Source organism: Molothrus ater, chromosome Z, assembly GCF_012460135.2.
Source record: "Molothrus ater isolate BHLD 08-10-18 breed brown headed cowbird chromosome Z, BPBGC_Mater_1.1, whole genome shotgun sequence".
NCBI lineage: Eukaryota > Metazoa > Chordata > Aves > Passeriformes > Icteridae > Molothrus > Molothrus ater.
Genome location: NC_050511.2, coordinates 15457939 through 15483141, shown reverse-complemented (window position 1 = coordinate 15483141; position 25203 = coordinate 15457939). Strand labels below are relative to the sequence as shown.

Here is a 25203-nt window from a genome sequence, read left to right as displayed (position 1 = left end):
CAGCCATGATTACCAACAGGTTACACCTTGTGGTGTATAAAGACAGCCCTGTTGAGGTTTACCTGGTTGGTTTATAGGCAATCAAATGTAGATGCTGATAATACCCATCCATCTCAGTCCTTCACTCTTCCCTCCTGGCACTAGTAGAGTTACTGATATGATATGTTGGCACAATTGGCTGTTTAAGCAATATTTGCTGAGAAGCAGTTCAAAGGACCTATGTGGTGTATCTGTGTGCACGTGCAGAAGAGACTGAAAGATCATCCTGCAGGGGTAAGAATGCAGACCATGTCATTTCTTCTTGAATCTGTTCTCTTCCTTCTCTATGTTGAGATTTTCTTAGGTCTCCCAGTCCCTTTGTTCTTAGCCATGGTAGCCTGGGGAATACAAAATATTTAAGAGACAAGAGGGAATGGTGTGAGAAAAATTATCTCTTCCAAAGAATTACTGGAAAATACTGCTTGGTAAAAGAAAAATATATCAAGTTCCCCTGCCTTCTCTCTGATCCATATTTTTCATCATATCCTTTCTTCCGGTAAGACATCCTTTTTTCTCTCTGTCTTTCCTCTTGCATTTCTCTATATTTTTTCCTAAGCTTTACCTCAGGTATTTTATCTAATCTGTGACATTTTAGGTCGTACCACTTTACTTAAAGCTGAGGTGCAGTGATGTTCTTAGCACCAGAGTCACAAGGAAAAAAACCAAAACAGAAGATAGGGTTTCCAACTTACAAAAGAAACACCAAGCAGGGACCAGCATTCTGATTCCAGGTTTGACTAGTGTGTGGCCCTTCAGGGTTTGGTCTCTGACATAATCATCTAGAACAGCTGTAATAATATCTAAAAGACAATCTGCCAATTAATTATTCTCTTAAAGCCACTCCACTTGTCCATAACTACTCTGGAATTTGTGTATTATATGCTGCTGGTCTTCAGCTAATAGAAGCAAAAAACCTCTTCTTTCATGATGAGAAAATTCATCTAAGTAGAGGATCCTGCAGCCTGGCTTGGTCACATCTGCAGGCAATTGCATGTAGGTACTCTCTGTGTTGGTAACTTAAAATTACCCTTCCTCAATAGTGGTTTCTGCTCTTGATATTTTGATATTCAATATCATATTCATTTTCTCAGCCCCAGAGTTTCCAGTACAAGGCATGTGCCATTCTGAAGTGTCAGGGATGTAAGGAGGAATTTGAGCACTTCACAAAAGAGTTTTAAAATGGGTATTATTCTACATCAGAGTGGGTACATTTTGGAATTCACTACATGCTCATATGGAATGTATTAGACATATTTTTCAAAAACTGCACTGTATAAATAAAGCCTAGTAAGAATAATGGAAAATACTAGGAAAAAATGCTTGCTGTCCACTGCAGGGTAAAAATCCAGGATTGTATTAAATAGTAGATGTGTATGTTTTTACCATTCTCTTCCTATAAATTGAATATTAAATTTATTTCAATATATTACTTTAAGTATGTCTTAAAACTTAGAAATATATATGGTTAAAAAACTCCAATGGAATATTATGAAACACTAAAATGGAGGAAATCCATTTAGGGCACCTCATGTTAATCTATATACATAATTCATATGAAGTTTAGGGATCCAGAAAACAAGATCCAAGACACTGTGATCATCTTTCTCACTACAGAAGCACAAATTTGTGCTAAAATTCTCTAATGTTTTGAACTGCACGTGCACATAGTAGCAACACGCTATGATCCCCTAACTGTCGCTGTCTCCTACTGGCCAGCCTCTGAATATATCCAACATCCACCTGGCATAAAACCCTCTCTTCCAGAACAAAGAATGACCTGGATGATGCAAGCTATTTGTTTTATTAGGAACATCAGAGAGTTAATAAGAAAATAGTAACTCGAGAGTGTGTCACAACACAACTATGCAACCATCAGAAATACAAGAATGAAATGAACATAGGACCTGAGGTAGGACAGAATTTGTTCTTCTAAGACTATTTGGATTCCCATGTTAAGTTTATGAACTTTTGTTATGAAAATAAGTGGTGAAGATTATGGAAAATAAAGATTGTTAGGAGCTGGAGAATGTTTTTGGGTTTTTTTCCTTGTTTAAATGACAAATATTCAGAGATGAATGGGTGGCAAACGAAGACTTTATACAGGCCTCATTATATACCTTCTTCAATGGTGGTAGTTCCTAATTCTAACATCAGCTCTCTGCCCCAACTATGTCTAATTAAGAAGCTGATGCAGACTAGATTGTTACTATTAAAATTTGGGATATTTTAATTTATAACAGATTTGGTGCCTGATATATACACATGAAAGATTAGTAAAATTTGATCACCTGGGCAAGAAAAGTTTATAAGAAAGGTTTTAATGTCTTTTCAAGAAACTCCCAGCCAGTCAAACAAACAAACAAACAAAAAAACAAAAAAAAAAACAAAAACAAAAACAAAAACAAAAACAAAAACAAAAACAAAAACAAAAACAAAAACAAACCCACCAGTGTAGTTTCTCAGAGATAGATATTATACTGGTGTGCTACAAATCATGAAACTGCTGCACAATACTCTGGTGTGTGCACTGTGCGTGAATGAGCGACAGAGAGACTTTTTGGCCTTTGCCATGTTATTCCCACAGTGTTACAAGGGGGAAACTCGGGAGCTGTTAGATGTTATCTCTCTGCAAGATGACTGTCACGTAGAAATGTGAACGCTACAAATTCACTGCTGTGAATTTTAAGCAGGGCATCAATTTTCTGTAATTCATGAGTTGGATGCTAGTCAGCCTTTGAGTCATGCTTCGGGTAGCTCCTACCGGGTGGTAAAACAGCTTGTGAAGAGTCAGGCACAAGGCTGAGCCTGATAGTACTCGAGAGCCCCACGGCAGCCCCTGGCAGCGTCCCTGGCAGAGCTGCCGGCAGTGACACTCCTCTGCGGCCGGCTGAACTCCAGCTGCAGTGTTGTTTTCAGCTGGGCTGAGGCATGTTGTAATGCCTGGAGGTACAAACTGCAGGCATTTTCCCTGCACTGGAGAGCTAGAGAGACGCACTTCACTTTGAAGGCTACAGTCACGGTTAAGCAAGGATTGTAAGGCATAGATATGGTGCGTGTGGGCAGGAGATACTTGCTTAGGTGCATGGAGTTCACAAGTGTACGTTTCTGTATAAATTGCCTGCTATTATGATCGAGGAAAGCTTTTAAATTATTCGACTCGACAAGCAAACTAGAGGGAAAATATCTATTAACCCACCCAAAATCAGAGTGCATCCTGGCGCGGCGGCCCCGGTAGCTGCCCGCCCGCCTGCCAGCGAGGGGAGCCCGGCGCTGTGTGACCCTGCCCGGTTCAGCCGGCCGCTGCCTCTGCCGGAGTTATAACCCATTCATGCCTTCTGCTTCGGGCTCAGAGGCGTGCGTGGGTGTGATGTCTAAAATTATGCAGACTGGGATTTTTTTTATACACTAGTTTGAATGACTGGTGCAATGGGTAGGAGGGAACAATAGGACTTTGCGGTGCGAGGTGATATGCAGTGGAATAGGATTAAGGAGGACAATAATTATATGGAAGAATCTTGTTTCCTAACCTCCTACGTGATAAGGTGTAAAGCGTAATTGTAAATTACAATTAGCCGGAGAATAAAGGTTTCCTCGGGAGCGGGGTGGAATTTCATCGCGGTGTATTGATGAATATTAAACCCGAGCGGCTTGATCGCCACCGCCGAGCTGCGGCTCTGCCCTTCAGCGTCGTTTTGCGGAGGGTCTGAGCCGCTGCTGCCGGGAAGAGGGAGAGCAGCCGGGGCCGGGGCTGCGCGGGGCTCGCAGGGCGCGGAGGGGCCCGGGCTCGGGCTCGGCCGCTGGCAGGAGAGGGGCAGCGGCTAATCGGATTGGGTAGACTCCCGTAATCCCAGCCCGATCGGCGGTGGTGTCCCTCTCTCTCCAATATCACTAATGTCACTTCTATTAGCTGCATTAGACAGATGTTCAAAAGCTCCCTCTCGCTCGCTCGCTAAATCTGATCCCCCTGTAATACTTTCACTGGTATTAAATCCACATGCACCCACTCTTATTCCCTCCCCCCGCCACCCCTCCTCTCCCCACCCCCGTCATCCCTTTTACTTTCCTGAGTGGACCCTGGCTCCGTTTGATCGTCTTTTCCAGGGCAAAACGAGATCCTCTGGCGAGCAGACAATGGGATTGCCCTCCCTCCCCATATGGTTGTCTCCCACTGAACCCTGTTTTCTTCACAACCAAAAAAAAAAAAAGGGTAACAAACCCAAGCAAACAAGCAAACACACAGAGAGAAAGTCCAGCCAAACTAATACTGCCTGGGATGTCACTGCTGCTGGATCTGATTTGATTTGATTTTCAAATCAGAGGATTTGATTCCACGTTCATAAAAGAGAGAATTGTGAGACTTACCTCTTCGATGCAGGATTGCAATTATTGTTGGGATGCTCTAGATCTCCCTATATAAAAGCACAGATGGATAAACAGACACACATTTGTTTAGATAGATCAGATACACATTTTCGGCAGGTGCGTCTTCCCAGTTTGTTTATCCCGACCGACATGTCTTTTCTCTAACTCTTCTTTTTTAAAAAAAGGTTAGGGAACATCCAGCCGAACGGGCTTTTAACTTCATTTTCTTGCTCTGGATCAATGTTCCTTGACACTCTTTCCTGCTTCACTTCTACTGCTCTTCCTTACTTTTTGCAGTCCTTTTTCGTTGTATTCGCCTTTCCCTCTTACAGGGTCACAATCCTCTTTGTAACTGTATGTTTTATTCCACACACACTCCCTCCAGGTGTCCTTTTGTTGTTTTCTCCGACTAACCCGCAGAAATGAAACACATATGCAACTCTGTCTCCTTGCATTTTCAGATGTTTCTCTCACTATTGTCTGCTACAGCTCATTGAAAGTGCAAAGTGAAAACAGATGTATAAAAGATAAAAAAATATACACGCACGAAGTCCATGGAGCAGAGAATAAATCTGGTAAATCCCAGCAGAGAGAAAGAGGGAGAAAGAGAAAGAGAAAGAAAGAGAGAGAGAAAGAGAGAAAAGGGGAGAGAGAGAAAGAGAGAAAGAGAGAGCGAGAGAAAGAAAGAAAGAAAGAAAGAAAGAAAGAAAGAAAGAAAGAAAGAAAGAAAGAAAGAAAGAAAGAAAGAAAAAGAAAGAAAGAAAGAAAGAAAGAAAGAAAGAAAGAAATGCACCTCAGCTTCTTAATTAGCACAACAGGGCATTTTCATGAGATTTGATCATTTCCTTCTGCCCGGACAAGAAGAAATCAATGGGGTAGGAATCTATAAATCAGTCAGCATGTCAGGACAAATCAAAATAATGCTTCTATTATTTCAATCAATAAACCATTTTTATACCTAACATCTGATCTACACAGTGTGTTTGTGTTGGAAATTTGCAGATCCGCTTTGCACAAAAACAAACTATTAACATAAGTGTCAATCACATTTTTAACTGTTTGAAATGGCCGGAGATTTCAACGCGGGGCTGACTGAAAAATTCCGAGAGAAACAGAAATGCGCGGAGGGGCGGATCGCGATGAAAACACTTCCGAAAGTTTGTTGCTTCTTTATTGTTTGCCTTCCTCCCTTTCCTCTACTCCTGCCTCATCCCTGAGCTCTGCGACCGGCTGAGCCGAGAGGGCCAGGTGGGGAGGAGGAGACGTGGGTGGGGAAGCGGGGAGGGCACGCAGGACCCCACCGGGTTCTTGCCCCGGAGCCCGCAGGGGTCCGGCTGTGCCCCGCAGGTGCAGCAATCGCCAGCAATGCCCAGGCCAGCGCCGAGCCCCGGGCAGCTCGGGCAGACGGGAGGGAGGATATTGGCTGCCGGAGGGAAGAGCAGCCTCACACTCCCTGGCCCGCTCCCTTCGGGCCGGCTCTGCTCAGCGACTCCTCCGCTACCTGTCTGGAAACCCCTCCAGCTCCAGACAAGGATGGGAAAGGTGCCAGATGGGTTTCCTCTACATCTTGCTGTACAGTGCTTCGCCTTGCTTGTTTGCAAATCCACCAAATAATTCATGCCAAACAACCATTTAGAAACCATTTTCTTTGTTTCTTTGAAACCCTACTGTACAGCTCCATCTGCCTGATATAAATGAATAATCCTTCTTGATACCATTCCTAATCCATTTCTTTACAGTCGAATTGGAAGGGGGGGGTGGAGATGGGATTAATCATCTTTAAAAATGGAAACACCCAAACAGCCACAGATCCGGCGTATTTATTGCTTCAAATTAAACAGATGTCCCCTCACCCAACCCTCTCCCTTGTGGCTGGATTTAGGACAAACAGGGGCATTTCTCAGAACCAAAATCCCATGCAAAATTCTTTGGAGTTCAGAGCCTGGACTCTTTTTTTCCAGGGCTAAGTAGCATCAGGCATTACTCATATGTCTCGATCAATCCTTCATTAGACAAGAGGAGGAAGACGAAGCAGAAAAGCGAGGAGGAGATTTTGGCCTGTCGGAGGGAGTAGTCCCTCGCTGCCCTGGGTGTCCATCCCTGCAGCTCCTCACTTCCCTCCCCTGCCCAGTCCCTCCTGGTTTGTTCCTTGTTGCCGCATTACAGCGGGCACGGGGCGATCATCTCTAATTCATTGTTTGTTTGGGAGGGAGAGAAGAGTAGAGAGCGAGGGGAAGAGCGAGTAGCAACTGGAAAGGTTACAGATTATGTTGTTTTGTGTTGGTTTGTTTTTGGGTTTTTATACCCCAGGAAGGATAAACAGGATGGGGAGTGTTTGATGGATTCTCTTTTCCCTTCTTCTTCTTCCTTTTCATTTATTCTTTCTCAATGTGCTAATATTTTTTCGCTGTAAGGATGACTTGTGTGCGCCCCTGACAAGGCATATCGGAACAAAGAACGTTTTCACCTCTTCTCTTGGACAATCAGCGCCTGCTCACACCAAGCACCTTTGCTCTGCCCCTACTCCAACACCCCTCGGGTTTTGTTTTTCTTCTCTTCTTTTTTTTTTTTTAATTTAAATTTCTTAATCAAATTTCTTCATTCCCTCCTTGATATTTTCATGGATGTTCTACTTCCCGTCTTCCCTCTCATTTCCAGATCAAACGAATCCTGCCTATCTTCCCGAGCTGGCGGGGGTCGGGGGATTAAGATATTATTAGAAAGCCATATTCCCACACTCAAAAAGGAAGAGAAAGGGAAGAATCTCGGGATTTAACGCAAAACGTTGAGGAGATCGGTGGACACCGGCGGGCAGCCCCGGCCGGCGCACGGCGACCTCGGCCCCCACGGGCGGCCGCTGCTGCGGGGGCCCCGCTGCCCCCGGCCGCTGTTCACACCGGCACCAGCCCCGCTGCCACCGGGCTACCACGGGGCTAACGCGGGGCTACCACCGGGCCTAGCACGGGGCTAACGCGGAGCTACCACGGGGCTAACGCGGGGCTACCACCGGGCCTAGCACGGGGCTAACGCGGAGCTACCACGGGGCTAACGCGGGGCTACCACCGGGCCTAGCACGGGGCTATCACCGGGCTACCGCCGGGCTATCACTGGGCTAGCACCGGGCTATCACTGGGCTAGCACCGGGCTAACACGGGGCTAGCACCGGGCTATCACTGGGCTAGCACCGGGCTAACACGGGGCTAACACGGGGCTAACACGGGGCTAGCACGGGGCTAGCACGGGGCTAGCACGGGGCTAGCACCGGGCTAACATGGGGCTAACACGGGGCTAGCACGCACCCGGCCGGCGGGGCTGGGACGGCGGGAATGGCGGGCACTCCCTGCCCCTGTGGCCGTGGGCTTTTCCTCCTCTGCGCCCGTGCCCGCCGCCCGCGCGTTTGGGCAGCGCAGATTTAGGTCCTCTCCTTGAAACAGCAACAAAGGGGGAGACAGAAGACTGACAGCAGATGCTTACACTTTTAAAAGTCAGAGATGGTACAAGTACATTCTCGGCCGAAGAAAAGAATCAGCGATAATTAATGGATTAAGTTGTTGCCGTTGTTATTGTTATTGTTGTTGTTGTTGTTGCTGTTATCGGAGTGGTTGTCCGGTTCCGAGACGAGACCTAAACATTTTTTTCAGTTTCATAATTTCAAACAGAGTTAAGTGCTGGATCATCAGTTTTTCCCTTTGTCTGCCCCGGTTGTAAATAATGGCTTTAAGATTAGCTAATTATGGCGCATTAATCACTGATAGAGAGGAAATAAATCAAAGCTGAGTTAGAATTTTCAAACTCACTAGTAGAGAGGTGCATAGCAACTCTATCTGCAGGAGATAGGTGCTGTTTAAATTACTGAGGCTATAGAGTAAACCACATCCACGTCACTTTAAATAATGAAGATTTTATTTATACATACCAGTTGTGCCATTAAGTGGAGGTTTGGGGAAATTTTTTCAGTCTGGTTTTGTAAAAAAGTGCTGTAGTCTGAAGCCAGCAACGTTGACATGTCGTATTAACAAACTTCTTGTAATAAAAGCAGAATATAGAGGAGACAAACAGAAAGATGTGAGAGAGGGAGAAGAGATGAAAATAAAAGTCCTGTCAAAAAGACCCCTTATTATTTTTCCCTGTTACTAGCTTACACAGAACTCTGTATTATATATGTATTTAACATATATATTTACAGAAACTAACATTCATGTCAGTTACCGTATTTTTAAGAATTTCCCTAGCCCTCACATCCTCCAGTCCTCCCGACAGCACAGCGATTTTTGTGGTCATGTCTTCTCAGTATTTTGAAACATTTATCTTCGGGGGTGGGAGTTAGATAAGTATATGCCAGAAAGCAACAAGCCACCTTCTAGGGGAAGAAATCGTGTAGGTCTTCAGAAAAAGTAGAGTCTGCAGACGAAAATTCGGAGCCCCAGCCAGAACACCTACAAACCCCCCACAGACACGGGCGGACACACACACACACGCGCACCAAAAAGCGCTTCTCCAGCTGTAAAGAGGCAGAGACCGCCCCCGCCCGGGTTTTCCCCAGCCCGCCACCATCCATCCCCTTGCCCTCCATCCCCTTGCCCTCGCCCCTGCCGCCCCGGGCCGTACCTTCGCCGGGCGAAGCTGCGGCCGCTCTCCGCGGCGGGCTCTCGGCCCGGGGCTGCCCGACAAGCGGGGCTGCGGAGCCTCCACAGCGCGGCCACCGCTGCCACGAGCAGGTGGCCAAAGCCCCGAGCACCGAGCCCACCGGATGACACCGCCTCCCCCCGCCTTTTAGTCAGGAACCTTGTAATTAATTTCAAGTTACTCCGCATACCGTATCATTAAAAACAGTCCGGGGAACGGCGTCAGCCCCCGGGAGCGGGGGATGGGGAAGGGGAGGGCGATTTGCATACAGCTTTGTCTTTACCGCGGGCTGCTCGGGCCCAGGTTACACCGCTAATCGCACCACACTACCCAGCGCCTCGCCCTCCACCGCGGCCCTGAGGCCGGTTTCCCCGAGCAGCTCCGGGCTGTGCCCCCGCCGCGGAGCCCCCGCGGTCAGTCAGGCCGCGCCGCGGTGCCCGGGCGGAGCGCCGTGCCCGGGGCGGGCGGCGGAGCAGCAGCGCGGCCCCGCGGCGGCGGCGGGCACAGCCCGGCACAGCCCGGCCCGGCACAGCCCGGCTCAGCCCGTCCCGCGGGGTCCTGCTGCCACCTGGCGGGCCGCCGCCGAGCGCCGCCGGCTGCGCGCCCCTCCCGCTCCCCGGGGAGCTTCTGCTGCCGCCCCCGGCCCGGACCGAGGCTGGGGCGTGATTTAGAGGGCGGTCGCAGGGCTCCTGAGGGCAGCCTGTCTCTGTGGAGAAGGTCCAGGAGGCCCTGCGCAGCGGTGTAGACAAAAGAGAGGGACCGAGGGAAAAAGGCGACAGCCTCTGCTGCCGGAGGTGTAGTGCAAGCTATTTTCTTCTGCCTCCGTTTTCGGTGACCAGATTTGGCACATCGTGCTTGCTACCAAGTGAGCGTTTGTCCAAGGCAGTGTTTTCTCCTTCATGGTTTTGGAGGAACGCACATCATCGCATTATGAAATGAAGCTGTGATGAAGGGCAGAGATCAGGATAGGGACAAGAGCAGAGGAAACATCACCCCTACTGCCTCAGCACCCAAACAGTCCTCTCTTGAGTAATCTGATGTATGATGATTGCAGAGTAAGAGGACTAAAAAGACATGAATTTTCAGTAGAATAGTCCTTCCTTTCAAAATTTTGCTTAAGACTTGTGCTGAATGAGTTGAGACTAACTTCAATATTAACTAATATCTAAAATGAACAAAATACAACTTTTCTTTTAAGGAAACAATCTTCTGCATGCCTTCAGTATCTGTACTAGTCTGAGATTAGTTATTTCTACTTCTTACATCTTTCCCTGAGCTGGTCCCTTCAGAAGAACTAGTTGTAGACCACAGCCAAGCCAGGGGTCTATCTGTGCATAAGCTCATCCCAATCTGTTGTGTCCAATGAGTACCGGGATAGAATTCCTCAGCAATTACCAATACAGGACCTGAACATGAGCCCATTTTATGAGACATTTAAGCTAATAAGGAGTCACTGGTCACTTCAAGCAGAACCCAAGATGGGTATCTGGTAAATCACTGTGTTTAAACTACACCTCACCTGCCAGACACATTGCTGTGCAACTGTGCAGATCCTGATGGCAACCAGGTCTCAAGGGATCCCAGGCCACAACTGGTATCCTAAGGACATTTGCAGCACAATCTTGTGATTGTCTTGCCTAATAATTAGTTTGATATGGTTAGTTATCATTAGCTTGGCGTAATCCAACCTGAGAAGGTTTTTTTTCTGTGGCAGAACAAAAAGCCATAATTCTTACTTCCATTACTGTGTAAGCAAATGACACAACCCATTCTGACTGATGGTATATCTGAAGTACTCACTAGCCACCAATCCACCGTAGAAATCCAGTGGACTTTGAGTTTAGCCCATGCCTTCCTCTGCTAGGTAAATATATTTGTGTCCTTTCATTAACTCTTTGCTAAAATCTTAGATGAGGGATTCATACATAAATAGGGACAAAGCATGCTCATAACATTTATATTTATTTCCAGATACTATTAGAAATCCATGGGTCATGGGGACTTATGGATCAAATATTCTTACATTGAAGTACTGCAAAATTTGTATCTGACATGTAAATTGCACACAGAGCCATACTGACTGTCAATAAGTTACCAAGATGAGTGCAAATGACATTCTGTGCTTCAAAGACTGATAGCTCTTTTATCCATCCTGTTGCATCCCTCATCATCCCTTTTTAAATAAAGAATTTTATTGACCCTAGAAATTCCACACAGATTCTTTCCACAGGCAAGACAAGGATCCCAGCTGACAAAACAATGAGGTGAATGTTTTCTTCATTATTATTGCAGAAGTCTAGGAAATTTTGAATGTATTCCTTGATTCTTGGAATGTATCACTGCGGGAATCGCTCCTAATCACGTTTAAATTGGAGTAATTTATTAGACTCATTGGGGACTAGGAACTGGGAAGTCAATGGCACTAGGGCAATTGCCCCTGCTCAGAATGTGGCTATATGAACTAGAAACATCTGTAACAAAATTAATTAGCTACAGAAATTTCACTTGTCATTTCCCAGCAATCAAATGAAATGTAAAACAGACCCTTTTTTTTTTCTTTCCATCACTACTTCTTCTTTTCCTTCTATTGAAACTGCTGAAAAAAAAATTACACTATGAAATTATTTGTATGATCATTTCATCAGTTCCCTAGGAGAAAAAGAAAAAAAGAGTATATATAATATATATGTGCCTATCACACATATATGCACATATACATTTATGTGTCTATATAAAATTTGTTTGTAAATGTATAAAAGTTATATAATATATTAATCCATTTAGGCCATGGGTAAATTGTTAATTAAAGTGACCGGATTGTTAACTATTAGATATTATAATAGAGATGAAATATTTACAGTAAAAGCTGTTGCTACCACGTCTACCACAACTATAATGGAAGTAACAAACTTTTTTTCCATGCTTTGGATTATACATCCTTGGTTTATTCATTAATTCACAAATAAAATATTAATAAAATCTCTAAAAAACACCTTTCACATGTATACTAACAACCGTAATAACCATTAATATGTCTCTTTGGTTTCATATCTGTTGCAATCTGAAATACCTCACAAATTCAGCAGCTGGAGAGCTGATGTTTTGTATGCTATTCCAGCAGAAATTAATTCAGCCAACACACCTGCTGAATTCAAGTGCAAGCTTGTGCCTCACCTGCTCTCTTTACACTTGGATTGCCCATATCACTGACATTTCCACTCTGCAACATTTCTCTTTTAGCCACTAATTTTTATCAAGATGTCTCAAAAGTCCACTAGCATTAGCATTTTCAACATCACTTCTATGTCCCCAGGGCTTAGTTACACCTTGTGCTCTGTGGCAGAAGAGGCTATTACATCGTTTACTTTTATCCAGGCTCTTTTTTTATCCTGGGAAAGAGGGTTGTGGGAGAATCCTCACAGGGGTTCCTACCCCCTTTCCATTGCTGTCTTGTCAGTTCTGCTCCTGAGACAATTCCCTGAACAAGACTTAGAGAGAGCAGATCATGAAGAGACAATCTTTCCACAGGTGGGGGCAGAAGCTAAGTGAAGCAGGATAACCACAACTGAACAGGGAGGAAGTGACAAGAGCACTCTTATAATGGAGAGACGGAGAAGGATGTGGTTTCATAAAAATCAAGAGTGCTTGGGATTAGGCCAGTTAGAAAGAAGCAGTGTGCACGCAAGCCCAGGGCATCTGCTCTCCATGAAATATTCAAAGATGAGGAGAAAAGAAAAAGCTTCCTTTACCAAGAAGCAAAGCTATTCTGCATAAAATATCAAACCTCAGCTTAGTACATGGCAGTGTCTGCATTTGTATCCTCCAACAGTACTATGGGCATTTCATTACATTACGAAGTTTCTGAGGCAAGTGCCACCTGTGTTTGTGCAGGTGTGGAGCGTTTGGGGGTAACAAAACAGGTACTTATTTCAGGTTTCAGGATAAAAGACATCAAAAGCTGCAAAAGTCTTAGGCCCTATGCGTAGTGTCATAACTGCATGAAAAACACCTTCTTTGAGAATCACTTGATCGCCTGTAGTTAATTATCATAATTGACATATGAAGTCTCTTGTGTCTTCATGGGCTTTTTTGTGCTTTCTCTTTTTGACAGTGTTGGGGCAGATCTTGGCCTTTCTTGTAATTCCAAATCTAGAGTCAATAACTAAGGAGAACTATGAAGTGGGGAATTACACAAGGTAATAGGGATCCCTGTCATGTGGCATTTGCTCAGGTAGGGTATTTCTCCAGATATAACAATTACATCATAGAAGTTCTATTTTTAGCTTCCTTATGAAGTTTAAATAGGCCCAAACAAAATGAGTGCATTTTCCATATGAATAAATAACAAAGCAAAGCAAAACAACAACAGCAACAAAAAAATTAGATTACAGAATTCTTAAAAAGTCAAAATATTCCTGTTTTATTGCTGTATGCCCAGTGACATACTTCTCAACCAGCAGGATAACTGAGACACAGGTAGAATAAAATGAGAAAAAGACCAGTTTTTTGTTGTCTAGATGTTTCCATGAAGAGGATCAATTATGTAACTCTAAATTTGCATATAAATTAAACCATTAATAGCTGCAACATGCTTGTGATGGAGATTACTGCTGTATAAAAGAGTTGCTGTGCAAAGAAGGAAACCCATGGTACCTCCACTGACTGCAGCTTTTTCATAGACTGTCTTAACACTGAATTACCTGTGAGGTAAGGCTTGGTTTGTTTTATGCATTTATGAGCAGGATCTTATGAACCCAAGAGAAAATTCAGTTACTACAAATTTGTCTCTAGGAGGAAGACAGGAGAGAGCTGACAGCATCACTGCTGAGTCAGTAAGTAATGTCTGTGCTTTGGTCCCAGTTACAGATAGACCAGGGGCTAAAATTGCACAGGACACTCTGACTGTCCTAGTGTTTGTCCACAGGACATTTTTCATCTTGTGCTGAATTTCACAGCACTCCAACATTTGCAGAGAGCTGCTTTAAGGCTAAGCGAGTCCTCCCCTCACAAAAAGTACATAAAAACAGCAGACCTAGTGAAACTCCCACAAAGTGTAAAAAAACCATGCCTAAATACAGTTTGTATTCATCAGCCTTAAATGTGGAGTAATCATTAAGAGTGCCTGTTAAAGCTGTTTAGTGCAGAGTGGTTATGGTGTTTTAAAAAAAACCAAAAACTTACAATTTTTCTTCTTAGTAACTCTTCCAACTAATACAAATTGATTCCGTATGTTGTATTTCCAAGCAACCATTTTCCTGGAAGGAAAAGTGCTGTTCCTTTGGGTCAAGTCACTGAATGTGCATTTCAAGGTAAATTATTATAGAATAACCTGTACTAGAATACTATCCTTGAAGAAAGTAACTAAAAGGGCTGCAAAATGGTATATCTGAGTGGAAAACTTTCCAGTACTCTTGAACAGTATAAATTCAAGTCAAAGTCTATGCAGGACATTAAAAAGCACCAACAGGAGAAGGCAGTGCTCAGGAATCATAGTCCAGAAACAAAATTTCGACTACAGAGAGCACTGAGACCAAGCAGCATCTTTAAAAGCAACATGTTAAAATATTCAGATTGTGAAGTACCATATATATCCCAGATAAAAGGTTTTTATGAGTACAAACAGAATATTATTGTAAAAATTTGACCACAGGATACACCCAGCTGTGAGTGGTAAATAGCTAATAAGCTTTGTTTGGAAGTGATGTACCCTGGGCAATCTCCAGAATATCTGAAAGAACTGACAACCCCATCACCATTTCCACCATGAATAGAAATACAAATAGGTGCAGCACTTTCTTTCTGCTTGCCTAGATGTCTGCATTCTACTAGATGTCAACTAGATTGCCTAGATGTCAACTCAGCCTAAGAGCCAACTCAGTCTTCCTTATACCTTAAGACTTCATATAGCCAGCATCAACATTATCTTCTCCAGACAAACAGCCACCATTGAAACATAATTGAATTCTAGTTACCTTATTTTAAGAGTCTGTCTCACCAATAACAATCCTAAGGACAACTCCTTTAATATTTCTTTCATCCCTTTCAAAGTACAAAAGGGATGTTCTCACACAAAGTGGTGCTCTAAGAAATTGCAGAATAAATAATGTGTGGTTAGTGTTTTAGCTTGTGACCATCCCAGAGCTGAGTGCTGAAGCCTTTGAGTCAGACATAAAACACCCCTGACATCAGCATTTCACTTTGATCCTCCACCCATCCGCTTGGCACGTGTGAGGCTCATTACAAGGCACCTAGTGTTCCTGGATTTGGCATGAGACCAAGCTGGTCTGTATTGACAAGACTGACAGACTTTAGGACATGTAAAGAAACCGAGAGAGTGAGAATTAGCCTCCTAAACCTGAGGATCAGGATCACTTTCCTTTGTGACATTCCCAAGGTTAAAAAGGAGGCAGGTGAGGAAAAAGGGAACTGAGCCCAGGCAGCACAGCCCTGGTCAGCTGAGGGGAGAACATGGAAACAAGCTGCCTGCAAGGGACTGTGGGGAGAAAATCAAACCTGGGCCTCTGCTGAAGGCAGAGTACATGAGACCCTGGTATTAAGTCAGTAACAGTCAGGGAGAGTGCCAGGGTTTGGCTGGAAGGAGAACTGTGTTTCTCCTTTCCTTGTTGCTTGGCGCCAGTCTGGAACTCCCCATCCTGTATACAAAATCTCTGGTTGCACCACCCTATTCCTCCATTGCTGACCCACCTTGCCTGGCCACTGGGACCAACTGAAATTCATTTTCCTGTATGCTTGCGCCTGAGCAGAATCTTAATTCTGAGGGACACATAACTTGCCTACATAGGAACTTTGCAGACCTGATCCAGGAAGTGAATTCCTGCCCCTATTCTTTCTCCATCTTTTTGTGAGGTAAAATAAGTACACCAACTCTAATAGAACTGACCAAAGGGATATTCCAAAGATATGACATCATGGTCAGTATTTATAGCAGAGGGAAGAAGAGGAAAGGAGGGGACATTTGGAGTGTTGGAGTATGCCTTCCCAAGCTGACTGTGGTGGGGCCTGACTATCCTGAAGATGGCTGAATGCCCACCCAAACATGGGAAGTGGTGAATCAATTCCTTGCTTTGCTTTCCTTGTGTGTGCAGCTTTTGCCTGCTACATTAACTGTCTTTAGCTGAACCACAAATTTTCCAGCTTTTACCCCTCTGATTCTCTTCCCCAGCCCAGTGGTGGGAGACTGAGTGATTGTGTGGGCCTTCGTTGCTGGCTGGGGGTAAACCCCACCACCTGTCAAACAGTTGACAATTTGTCATGCTTCATTGGGATTTTAATAAATGCAAAGAAGGCAAAAAAGTGTCTTGGGTAGAGTCAGAAATTGATCCAAACATTGAAACTTTTCCTATCCCAACACATTGCAGAGAACTCTTGCCATTTTTGTTTTGTTTTGGGAGGTTTTTATCCTTTGTATTTTTTGAAGACCAAGCTATAAACCTCAAAACAAGATTCTTCTCTGCGTATGAGCCATGAGGATCCTCAGTCGGGATATTTGGTTCTAGGTTTTGGGTCATCCAATTACAACATTCTTGAGGCTGTTCAAAGCAGCAGCACCTCCAAACCTCCCACTGAGAGTAATTTTCACAAGTGGGATAGGCACCTGCTTAAAAGATGTTGGTTAACATCCACTGGGTTCAAAATTTTCCACTGTTAAGGGTTTTTTATTATCTGCTAAGGAGTGATGTTGGCAGCATTTTCTTTTTATGTCACTAGACGAGCAGTAGTAATGATTTAAAAGCCAGGAGCTTTGAATTATTGCTTAAGGTTCTTGATTAGCTAGGTACTGTATTCTCCTTACATTTGTCTACAAGAAAAGATGCATTTATGGGAAGTTTTCCAGATGTCTCTTCATTAAAGTGAAGAGGTCACATTTTATTTGCTGCTAAACAAAACAGTACATTACATTGCAGATTATTGTACCTAAGTGTGTGTGCTTGGATGATACTTTACAGAAAGCAAATCAAGTACAGAACTATAATTTTTTTCTTCTTGAGAGCCATCTTGGCTCAGAAAATACCTTTTCTCTCCAAATGGTAAAGGATTTGTCAAACACTTCTAATCTTGCCTTCTCTGTACCATAATTTCAAATGCTTTCTGCCAACTTTTAAAACATAAATCAAAGGATAGCAGGAGAAATTTTGCCTAGTAAAGGCCTGGAAACAAATTTCTACTGGATTGGAGTTTTACAGGACATATTTGTGCTTGTAATGTTTGACTTACACGTGTGTATCTGCCTCTTGAGCATAACAGCTGCAGCTGTATGTCCAGAATGCAATTACACAGTCTGAAATCTGTGACTTAAAGAATGAATCACACTTCTGAAGTTAAAAAATAGAATTGTCTCCTTTGACACAAATAAAAGTTGTACATGGACCTCTCTCATCTCATCTTTTAGGAATCTTAGATGGTATAGCTTCACTCTGCAGAAACAATTAAAGATTACAGGATAGGTAGCAATCAAAAAAACTACTGAACTGCAAGAGGACTGGTACCTTGACCCAAAGGAACAGATGGAATAGTCTGATGGAATAGTAATCATGCTGGTTTGAAAGTAAACCATCAGGAGAAATGAGTCCCACACATTACCTCTGAGAGAGATTTCAGAGTTAAAATTTAATAGAAAAATTACAATAAATGCAATCCATAGGTGGGGTCTACTTTTCTCCAGACCTTCTTCCTGGTCTCCTGAGCCAGGGATTCCTTAGGACTGGCCACATCAGTGAAGACTGAAGCAAAATGAGTGTTCAGTCTTCTCTGCAACCTCTGCTCCTTTCAGTAGCAGGCCAATATTTTTCATAGGCACAATTTCCATTTTCCTTTAGTTATTAGTATATTTGAATAAGCCCTTGCCCTCTCTCAAAAGATACAGAATACAAACCTTTCTCTTTCCAACAGTTTTTGTGTAAGGTTTTTAGTTTCTACCCATATATCTCTTTGGCAAAACAACATGAAAGGAAGCACACATGCTGGTTAACCAAAACAGTTTTGCTTTTTAAGATAGGCTTATGTGCCAAAAAGCAAGAGGAAGGACTAGAGTGCTGGAGAGACTACATTAAACATTCAACCAATAACTTCTGTTTTATGAATAAATACCTCAACCATGTGAAGTATTATTTAATTTAATGTCAATTCAAGATGCAGCAATGCTTACAGTGATGAATGAGACTTCCATCTCAGTAGCACTGGAAAGTTCTAGTTCCTGACAGATTTTTATGTAGCTTAATAAGGAGATTTCTCTGTGGTCTCTGCCTTACTACCAATATCAGAGTCATGGGGTTCCTGTAATTCCACCCACTTACTAATAATGTTATTTAACCTGAAAATAACTGAATACGTAATGCAATTCACAGTAATTTTTCCAGAGGTGTAATTTTTTTCTGAGGTGATTTTGGTGGCTATAAAAACCTAGGAAGTCAAGTGAAATGGTAGCAAGGTGCAGGATTGCTACTGACATGGGTTTTACCTTCCAAAAGGGAACCACCTGTCGGTCTTGTACTCTTGGGGCTGCTAAAGCTGAGCTGCTTGGTACAGTGGAAGTTCAAAATCCTTTGAAAAATCAGTGATGAAACCATGGTTTTTGTGAGTTTGAGTACTTGGGGGACTTAAAATGATACACTAAAGAGGACTACAGACTCTTTTTCTTATGGAGATCTTCTGTTACATATGCAACTGGAAGCTTAGCAGCAACTAAGGTTCAGATTGCATCCTGTTAACTTCAGTTCTGGGTACCAGAAAATAACCACTACCTGTATCATGCACTACAGTTCTCATGCACCTAATCACAACACTCCTGGTTACTTCTTTCTGTTCCATTCTTTCCTGCATGCACCTTCCCCTACGTGCCAAGTTCACTCTACAGTCTCCTATTTCAATTACCCCAGTTTAAGGAAATGTCATGTTGTGCTGGAGTTTAAGAATAGAAGGGGCTCATCAGTCAACATTTTTATAGAGTGCTAATCATCCCTGCAGTGTCCTGATTTAGTACTCTGGATTTTGACCTCTGCCTTGGTCAATCACTGAGCAGTTCTATTCATCACCTACCTATTCTTATGGATTTGTTTCCATCATGGACACCTAGATTAAAAATAAGGAAAAAGAGGACAAAAATCATAAAAATTTATATCACCAATGAAAAGTATTCTACACAAACTGAATTTAATAAATTTAGAAGCTTATGTTAACCTATGTAAAAAAAGAGAACATATTCCCCCCCAAAAAGATCACCTGGATTATGAATAAATATATAGTATGAATAGATGATGTAATCTGGTTTTATAAAATAGGTTTGTTTCTGAAAAAAAAATCCCTACTTATTAGAAAGAATGGTTTTCTTTCTTCAGAGGCATTAATAGATGGAAAAATTATATTTTTTATGTATTGACATCCTGTACAGAAATGCACTTTGCATACAGAACTTTAGTTCTTATCCCTACTCATTGTTCCTGTGATTAAGAACCAGCAGAGTTACTCTGATTACAGCTTAAGTTATTTCCAGTGTCAAAGAACACCTACTCATATTATAAAAAACAATTTTATAAATATGTTCGACAAAAGCGTTGAGATTCTGATACACAAATGCTCTCGCATTCTTTTGTGAATATCTCACCTACTTTTGACAAGAAATAATAAGTATGCTTAATAAATAAGTACATATGAGGCAAGAATATACAGAGCCATATATACGTAAAAAGTATATGGAAGAAGACCACGGATTCAGAAACTACATTCCACCCCATTTCTCCATAGTTACAGCCTCCCACCAAGTATCATTTTCCCTAGTTAACCTCAGTTTGGTAGCTGCCCTGAGGAGATCTGATATTCATGTAACATGGGAAGACTTTTCCTTCTTTAGTGAATCTTGTTCTGTCTTATCAGACTGTATCATGATTATTGGGAGCACCTGGAAACAGGAGCATTTTCCTCCCTAATGGATTGCTGACAGTAAATTGGTTCATTCTTACTGGCCTCTACATCCCGGCCATATTTGAAGGAAAAAAAACTTGATTGGATTACAACAAGAAACAGAGATTTCAAAGAATTTGCTCACTTCTGAGAAAAATACTTGTCATACTGTGCAGATCTTGCATCTTTGGCCATAGCCCAAGTGTACCCTAGCTCTGAGTTAGCTGTCTTAGAAGCCTGAGGGTGTCTGCCCAGGCCAAAGTTAGTGTCTATAAAGTCAAGAATACTGTCCTGCAGGGCAACATCCTTTTGAGTAAGGCAAATATTTTAAATGAATGAGGGCAAATTCACAAATGAAAATATATCTGCTCTGAAGGGGCGTGGATTTCTGTCCTATATTTAATTCAAAAATATGGAAAAAGAAAGACAATTACCTTACTGAAGAAAATAAGAGGAGAAAAATCAGAACACAACCTGGTCAGGCCTAGTGGTATTATGAAACATAACACACTTTACCTATTCACCAAATCCTAATATGAATCTAGTTTGAAAGGGTTATCTAGATGTGGTAGTTCATGTCTTGCCTGAAGCTGGGATAACTTGAAAGTACAATGAGATTCTTCAGGATCTTGTACATTCAAGTACTGAATCTCTTCATGGGTGGAGATTCCTATGAGGGACCTAACATTCTAGTTCACATTTCCTTTTTCCTTACAAAAAAAAATATTCATTGAAATACTCTGGCATTGAGCTTCTCCTAAGTACCTTTTTTTCAAAAGATTTCATTTTAGCTTTTTTATCAGAGGCCTCACAAATGTTCACTTTGTGCCTATGAAACTTAGTAGTGTAGAAGTCTGTGAACTGACTGCACGTTCTACCTCATTGTCCACCAGGGTGTGCAACCCCTGACCTTGGCTTGGTAGCTCATCCCAGTTTTTAAATAGTTCTTTATCCCAAGGAACAAGGGTCATTTTTAATGTAAAGAACAATTGTTCCAAACAGGAATAATTATATTCCTCCTTGAGGAAGAAAAAAATGTGGTAGCTGTCCTCATTCCACAAATATTACTGTGCTGAAATCTTTACGCAAGAACTTCCACTACTTTTTGTAAGGTAGCTCTCAATGGCTAAGTAATTTCACATCTTTCTCCATTTCAGTGTGCTAGTAGGTGTTTGCAAAACCCAGTCATTTGTACTGAAGATTGCTAAAATTTCTTTTTCCTTGGTGTCTGGAGCTGCGGAAGACAGGTAGGAAGCGGAACACTGAGAGGTTGTGCTCAAGAGAGGCACCACAATTCTAAGCCTAAAGGAAGCCCAGTACAAAAGCAGTGTCAGTGAGAAGAAACTGGATGTTCATCCAGGATTTCAGGGCACACTGCAGAGGTGCTGCTACTGCTCTGGGACATTAGAAACCTAAGAATGTTGTAGGGCACTCAGTGATATTTAAAAAGAAAGGGGTGGCACAAAACTCTCCTGGTGTTCCCTGCAAGCTGTGACAGCTGTGCTGTTTCCCAGGATGCCACAGAGCTGTAACAGAAAGAATGCAGCATGATGCTGCTCTGTGTTGCTGATTTATATTCTAGAATGAAATATTTTAATTAAATTATTGTGTAATTAAAATATGATAATTTTCAGTAAACAGAGTAATTGGACATTAGAGGAGGAAAATGAACTGTGACTGGGGCAGCAGTTCAGTACTGCAGGAAAATTGCAGTAAGCCTAATGAGGTGCTAAAAAGGAAAGTGAAAGCAATCCCAGCTAGATAGTTGATTTAAAAACGCAGTTGCTTTAGGGCTTTCATGTAAAATGTATCAACCTCATTTTTATCTACAGCACTTTATCTATTATTGTCAACCACTGTCATGACAGTGTGAGCTTCACCAAATGAACACAAAGACAAGGGGAAGTCGAAGTTAATTTAAAATGCACTATTTTAAAAAAATTAAAACCTTATTTAAGCCCTGGTCAAGTATTGACTCTCTTTTACTGTAACAGTCCTGAAAGTAACATGAAAAATGGAAATAAACTTTGAAAGGCCTTGCTATTTCATAAACAAAATATGTATATACAGGGTGTCCTCTAACATGGCTGTTTAACCCAGAGATATGCATAATACTAAATATTCACCAAAATAAATGCATTTGCACACTGCCTATATGCCTATTATGCATATCTTTGCACTTATAATATATAGGGCATTTATAAGGAGCACTGGCTTAAATGCTGTAAGGCATTCTAGATTTCAACATTTAGCTCCACTCCATATATAATTTATTTCTTTATATCTGCACTGTTATCTGTTGGCTAATTTTAAAATAGGCTTTCTCAAACAATTATATTCATTACTCCAGTGTGATCACTGAAATCATGCTACACTCATGAACAAGCAAAGCACATATGTATATACTTAATTGTGCCTAGTAGCAAGTAGATTCATTGAGGTCCTGTGTGGCTAGAGCTGGACACAGCAAGGAGCATTCCACAGGATCTTTCCAAACTTTTGCTATTCTTCTTTGAGGAGGTGTATGACAGCCAAGAGAATGAAGGAGGTACATGGTCTGTAACTCAAAAAAAGAAATTTTGAGGAAGGGGGGTTGTCTGCAAATAGAAAGCGAGATGGGAGGTGCATTATACTCATTTACTATATCTTGAATAAAAAATAAAATCAAGGCACGTGTCTGCACATTTTTCACCCTCTGTGTATGGGACATCCTGTGTCCTATTCAGATGCCCTCTGAACAGAGAGAAGCTGTGAGACAAGCAGAGAAGAAGGAAAACACAATTCTTATCTCGCTTGTTGTGCCTGTGTTGTGCTAAAGTAGAATGCAGTTTGGAGATTGTTTACCCAAAGTGAGGATGTTTTGTTCCCTTGGCCTATCAGGCCTATCAAGAAGAGTGTGTGTGTGTGTGGGACTGTCATGGGACAGTCACGAGAGACTCAGAGATGAGTGCAGTGTGAGCAGTTGTGAGCAAGAGTGAGTGCATGGCAGATTCAGTTTAGATAAAATGTACATAGTATAGTATAATAAAGTTATTCTTTAGCCTTCTGATGATAGAGTCAGATGCATCATTCTCTCTCCCCTTCGTCCGAGTCACCATTGATTTACCATAACATCCCCTGCTGTTGTGGTGTGATGTAACAGCCTGTCCATCCCGGTTCTTTCCCCAGGTGTGCCAGTCACCTCTCCCTTCCCTCCCCTTGCCCCCTGCTGACTGCTGTCCATCAATCCTGGCATTCCAGAAGGGGTGTCGTGTGATTGGCAAAGTTCAAAAGATGCCTCAGCCCTGGGGAACATTGGGCCATCCAGGTGTCATTTGTCCCCTGAGACTCCCCCCCTTACCTGGTCGGCGGGATCCCTACCCCTTCCCTCCCCCTCTCCCGGGGTTCAAAGGCACAGCAACCACGCGGTTCTCTGTTCTGTTGGAGCTGTTCCTGCATTCAGAGGCCTGTGTGCCAGGAATAAAGCTCTGGATCAAAACCCTCCAGCAGAACCCGACTCCTTTTCCTTCACCTTGCCTTGAAGCCTCTCCACCAGAGGTAAACCTGAGCTCCTGCATGCCTGGACTTGTCCCAAGTGCCCAGCTGCAGCACCCAGCCAGCCAAAGGTGTCTCTGAGGTGAAACCGCCACAGCTGCCGCCTTTGGTCAAGCAGCAAGGGCCAGACGAACCCAGGCACGTTCCATCCGGCTATATTGGTATTTAACTCCAATACCCTGTAAATTTTTTTTTTTTTTTTAATTAAAAGGAGGGACCAGCAAACTGTCACTCTATTGTAAAGCCAGAGCAAGTCTGACAAAGTATAACATGTGAACCAACCAAGGGAAAGAGTGAGTGAATTTGGAAAGATTATAGAGTTAACAACAAATCATCTCAACCGCCCTTGCCCGCGGGAGTAAGCTCCTCCTTGGGCAGGCAGAGCTGGCTCGGCAGCGCAGCCGGCACCGCTGCGGGGCGGTGAGAGCCCAGCACCACCGTGAGCGGCAGCCCCGAGTGCTCCCAGAGACACTGCTCCCAGAAACTGGTACAGCTGCTCCTCGCTCTCAGAACCCCTCTGTCACCGCCTCCCTTCGGAACCAGCAAGTTTTTCTCAGGCAAACTGTACAACCATACTGAAGGATTTATAATAGTTTCTGATTTTATCATGAGGAACTCCCAAACTAAACGTAACTTCCAACTTGTAATTTAAAAAACCCCAGCCGAACAAATGAACAACAACAAAAAGGTTTCTTTCAGCCTGCATAAAAGCTCCTGACACCTACGACTCAAAGAACCAGAGAACACAGTGACCTGGGGGGTTTAGAAAATAAGTCAAATGAGGAACAGCCATCAAATGAGGGAGCTGGGAGTGTTTATGCTGGAAGAAAGAAGGCTCAGGGGAGACTTTATCACTCTCCACGACTGCCTGAAAGGAGGCTGTGGCCACGTGGGGTTGGCCTCTTCTGCAGCAACCACTGACAGGACAAAAGGACATGGCCTCAAGCTGTGCCAGGGGAGGTTCAGTTTGATCTTCAGGAAGATTTTCTTTTCCAAAAGTCTTGAAGAGCATTGGAATGGACTGCCCATGGAAGTGGTGAAATCACCATACCTGGATATATTTGAGAAAAGACTAGACATGGCGCTAAGTGCTAAGGGCTACACTTTAGTTGACAAGTTGATGAAAATTCGAAGGTGGGACTCATTGATCTTGGAGGTCTTTTTCAGCCTTAATGCTTCTATGATTCTAAGACTCTAAGGATCTTGTTCTGGACTCTCCATGACCCAAGTGCTCTCTACTGGCAGGAGACCTAGAACTAGCTAAGCACCTAGAACACCATGCACTGGATTTATGACATTAGTGAAGCTACTTGAACTTAGCTGGGGGTTTGGAAAATGTTTCTTATTCTCTGTCATGCCTTCAGTAGGAAGATGCTAAAATGCATTAAAAAAATTAGGTCAAAATGTCCAGCTCACTTCTAAAAATAAACTGTAAGATAAAATTTGCAAAGTCAAAGGGAGAATTTAAAAAGCCTCCAGGCACACCAAAGTACACAGTGGGTTCAAGAGAGGAAAGTCAGACTTGGATCCCAACTTCTTTTGAATTTCTTTTAATTGTTTTTATTTATGCTATTAAGGTGCCTAGATACAGCTGAAAGCTTTGTTTACTTAGCATCCAGCTCCCACCTGGAATTCAACATGATTCCTACCTGCAGACAGCACCTCCAGATGCTGACTCATTCCCTTAAATGTGTGTCGCTTAGGATGGGCTAAATTATTGTGTAG

At 42.9% G+C, this 25203-nt stretch overlaps 1 protein-coding gene across 1 annotated transcript in view; it reads left to right on the top strand.

The window, feature by feature from the left end:
• Nucleotides 1–24676, top strand: part of LOC118699633 (uncharacterized) — a 41899-nt gene extending 17223 nt beyond the window's left edge. Inside the window, 2 exon segments of the mRNA XM_036403731.1 lie at nt 13001–13009; nt 24268–24676. Coding sequence (XP_036259624.1) covers nt 13001–13009; nt 24268–24676 — 418 coding nt within the window.
• The last annotated feature ends 527 nt before the right edge of the window (nt 24677–25203 follow it).